The sequence below is a fragment of the Protobothrops mucrosquamatus genome, unplaced genomic scaffold (assembly GCF_001527695.2).
Source record: "Protobothrops mucrosquamatus isolate PMUCROS unplaced genomic scaffold, P.Mucros_1.0 scaffold3878, whole genome shotgun sequence".
Classification (NCBI taxonomy): domain Eukaryota; kingdom Metazoa; phylum Chordata; class Lepidosauria; order Squamata; family Viperidae; genus Protobothrops; species Protobothrops mucrosquamatus.
The window spans coordinates 11575-15181 of NW_015389828.1; the positions used below are offsets into that span (position 1 = coordinate 11575).

The 3607-nt window shown below is 44.7% G+C and overlaps 1 protein-coding gene across 1 annotated transcript in view; it reads left to right on the forward strand.

Moving 5' to 3' along the window:
* Window positions 1-1870: 1870 nt before the first annotated feature.
* The window catches only part of LOC114923468 (scavenger receptor class F member 2-like), a gene marked incomplete at its 5' end in the record, with an annotated part of 17149 nt that continues 15412 nt past the window's right edge, over window positions 1871-3607 (forward strand). The window contains one exon of the mRNA XM_029286493.1: window positions 1871-2023. Coding sequence (XP_029142326.1) covers window positions 1871-2023 — 153 coding nt within the window. The remainder of the gene's footprint in view (window positions 2024-3607) is intronic.

The following is a 3607-nucleotide window of genomic DNA, read 5'->3' on the forward strand; positions in this document are numbered from 1 at the left end:
TGCTGTCTTCTGGATTCCTCTTGGCCAAGTTTCTGAGCGTGCAGAATTTGCTTGTTTGGGGGGACGGGGGGGTGTACAGGTAGTCCTCGGCTTATGAGCACAATTGAGTCCATAATATTTCTGTTGTTAAGTGAAACGTTTGTTCGGTGAGTTTTGCCCCCATTTTACGACCTTTCTCGCCGCACTTGCGAAGGGGATCGCCGCAGTTGATGTGTTCATAAGACGGTTGTTAAGGGGATTTGGCTGCCCCGCTGATTTTGATTGTCAGAAGGTCGCAAAAGGGGACGACGTGGCCTTGGGACACATCAACGGTCATAAGTATGAGTCAGTTGCCAAGTGTCTGAATTTTGATCGTGTGATCACGAGGACGCTACGACGGTGTGTGTGAAAAATAAGTCCCATTTTTCAGTGCCGTTGTGACTTTGAACGGTCACTAAATGAACTGTTGTTAAGTCAAGGACTTACCTGTATTGCTGGTGGTGTTATTTTTGGCTACCGTCTCCCCATCAGTCCACAGCCTCCCTGGCTGCCCACAGTTTCCAGTTTGAGGAAGCTCTCGCCCTCCAGATGGTTGGCTCTTTCACAATTTTAGGGTCCTTAACTATGCTTTTCTGGACAGAGAGCAGCCCTGACGTTGCTCCTGGGATCTGCGGAGCTCCTCTCCCACCCTGGAGTGTTCCTACCACCAGTAGGAGCATTTTGGACTTGACTTTCCATGTCCTCTCCAGTTCCTCCTCAGGCCCTGCTACTTGGAATAGAATAGAATAGAATAGAATAGAATAGAATAGAATAGAATAGAATAGAATATTTATATGAAATGGAATGGAATGGAACGGAACGGAACGGAACAGAACAGAATAGAATATGGAATGGAATTGAATGGAATAGAATGGAATAGAATAGAACAGAACAGAATAGAATAGAATCTTTAAATGGAATTGAATGGAATAGAATAGAATAGAATAGAATAGAATAGAATAGAATAGAATAGAATAGAATATGGAATGGAATTGAATGGAATAGAATGGAATAGAATAGAACAGAACAGAATAGAATAGAATCTTTAAATGGAATTGAATGGAATAGAATAGAATAGAATAGAATAGAATAGAATAGAATAGAATAGAATAGAATAGAATAGAATAGAATATGGAATGGAATAGAATAGAATAGAATAGAATAGAATAGAATAGAATAGAATAGAATAGAATAGAATAGAATATTTATATGAAATGGAATGGAATGGAACGGAACGGAACGGAACAGAACAGAACAGAATATGGAATGGAATGGAATAGAATAGAATAGAATAGAATATGGAATGGAATAGAATAGAATAGAATAGAATAGAATAGAATAGAATAGAATAGAATATGGAATGGAACGGAACAGAACAGAACAGAATAGAATAGAATCTTTAAATGGAATTGAATGGAATAGAATAGAATAGAATAGAATAGAATAGAATAGAAGGGACATGATAGCAGTGTTCCAATATTTGAGGGGCTGCCACAAAGAGGAGAGGGTCAACTTATTTTCCAAAGCACCAGAAGGCAAGATGAGAAACAACGGATGGAAACTAATCAAGGAGAGAAGCAACCTGGAATTAAGGAGAAACTTCCTAACTGTGAGGACAATTAACCAGTGGAACAGCTTTGCCTTCAGACATTGTGGCTGCTCCATCCCTGGAGGCTTTTAAGAAGAGACTGGACAGCCACTTGTCCAAAATGGTATAGGGTCTCCTGTTTGAGTAGCGGGTTGGATTAGAAGACCTCAAAGGTCCCAGCTCTATTCTGAATGATTGACTGATTGATTGATTGATTGATTGATTGATTGAACCTCCCTTTTCCACCCTCTCCATGTCTTGCAGTGGCTCATCATGACCTGGAGAACACCCTGAACTGCAGCTTCATTGAACCACCTTCTGTGGTGGATCAGCCGTCGCCCTCCTGGTCGTCCAGGGGCTCCTTCTCTTCCTTCGATACCACAGACGAAGGACCCGTCTACTGTGTGCCCCACGAAGGTCAGTGGAACTCCTGGCATGAGCCAGACTCCGATCAAGCAAGGCATCCCCCGAGAGAGCTCAGACCTGGCCACTGAAAGTCAAAGTCAGTGGTCACCAAGAGCAGAGATTAGTCCCAGAAAGGGTATCATTTCCTTGGCTGGTTATTAGGAAAAGTTGGGATAGCAAAAGAAAAAAACCCTGTAAGAGTATATGTGCACGCGCGCACACACACACACACACACACACACACACACACACACACACACACGTTGCTGGGGACCCAGTGCCAAGTTTGGACCACTGCTGTCTAAAAGTGCCCCAAATGCAATCAAAAATACCTTTAAAAAACAAACAAACTCGGAATAACCCAAAGAGAAAAAACAAGGAACCCCCCAGGTGCAAAGCAGCCCCCACGACTTGACTGTTTTTGAGCCAGGTCTTGCCCAATCTATATATATACCTTTGATGCCTAAATGTAAAACTTTGCTTTTCTCCACATTGAAACGCATTCTGTTGGATAGGGCCCATTGTTCAAATTTGTCAAGATCTTTTTGGATCCTGAGTTTTGTCTTCTGGGGTGTTGGCTACTCCTGCCAGTTTGGTGTCATCTGCAAATTTGATGAGTTCCCCTTCAATTCCCTCATCTAAGCCATTGATGAAGATATTGAAGAGTGCTGGGCCTAAGGCGGAACCTTGTGGTACCCCACTGCTTACTTCTCTCCATGTAGATGTAGTACCATTAAGGACTACTCGTTGAGTACGGTTTGCCAGCCAGCTACAGATCCATCTGGTGGTGATGTTGTCTATTCCACCTTCTTCTAGCTTACCAAGGAGTAGATCGTGGTCTACTTTGTCCAATGCCTTACAATAAGAGAGCTGGAGTTCTCTGGAATTAGAGGGGTTGTGCGCCCGTGGTCACAGCAAAGCTGGCTGGAGTCTCCACTCTGCATTTGGAGGGCAGGCCTGCGGTCGGTGCTTCTCTTAGGATTTGAGTTCCTCATTTCTCCTCTCCTCTTATTTTTGGCAACCATTATGGAACAGAGGACTTTGACTCGATCCCAGCTCCACCGCAAACCCTTTTGTAGCAAATAACAGGCCCTTCACAAAGGACCCTGTAATGCCTAAGGAATTCTCAGGCCACACATGCATGGCTTTGAAAGGAAAAACAGCACCCTAATTACGATGCAGAGATGTTCCCACCAGTGGAAATGAACTCCTGCAGTCGCAGCGGCTGGCTCTGCACAAGATTCAAGCTCTGTGGCTGCTTTGGCACATGCATGGACAGGAAACGGGCCCCTCTCTGTGGGAACAAGGGACCTCCACAGACTTCTCTTCTCCTGTTTCCCCAACTCTGCGTGTTGACCCTAGCTTGCTGTTGCAACTCCCAGCCTCAGGGGTCTCTTCTCTCCTCTCCTCCTCTCCTCTCCTCTCCTCCCATGTCCCCTCTCTTCTCTCCCCCTTCCCTCTTCTCTTCCTGTCCCTTCTCCTCTTCTCTTCTCCTCTCCTCCCATGTCCCCTCTCTTCTCTCCCCTTCACTCTTCTTTTCTCTTCCCTTCCCTTCTTCTCTTCTCTTCTCCTCTCTTCTCTTCTCCTCTCCTCCCA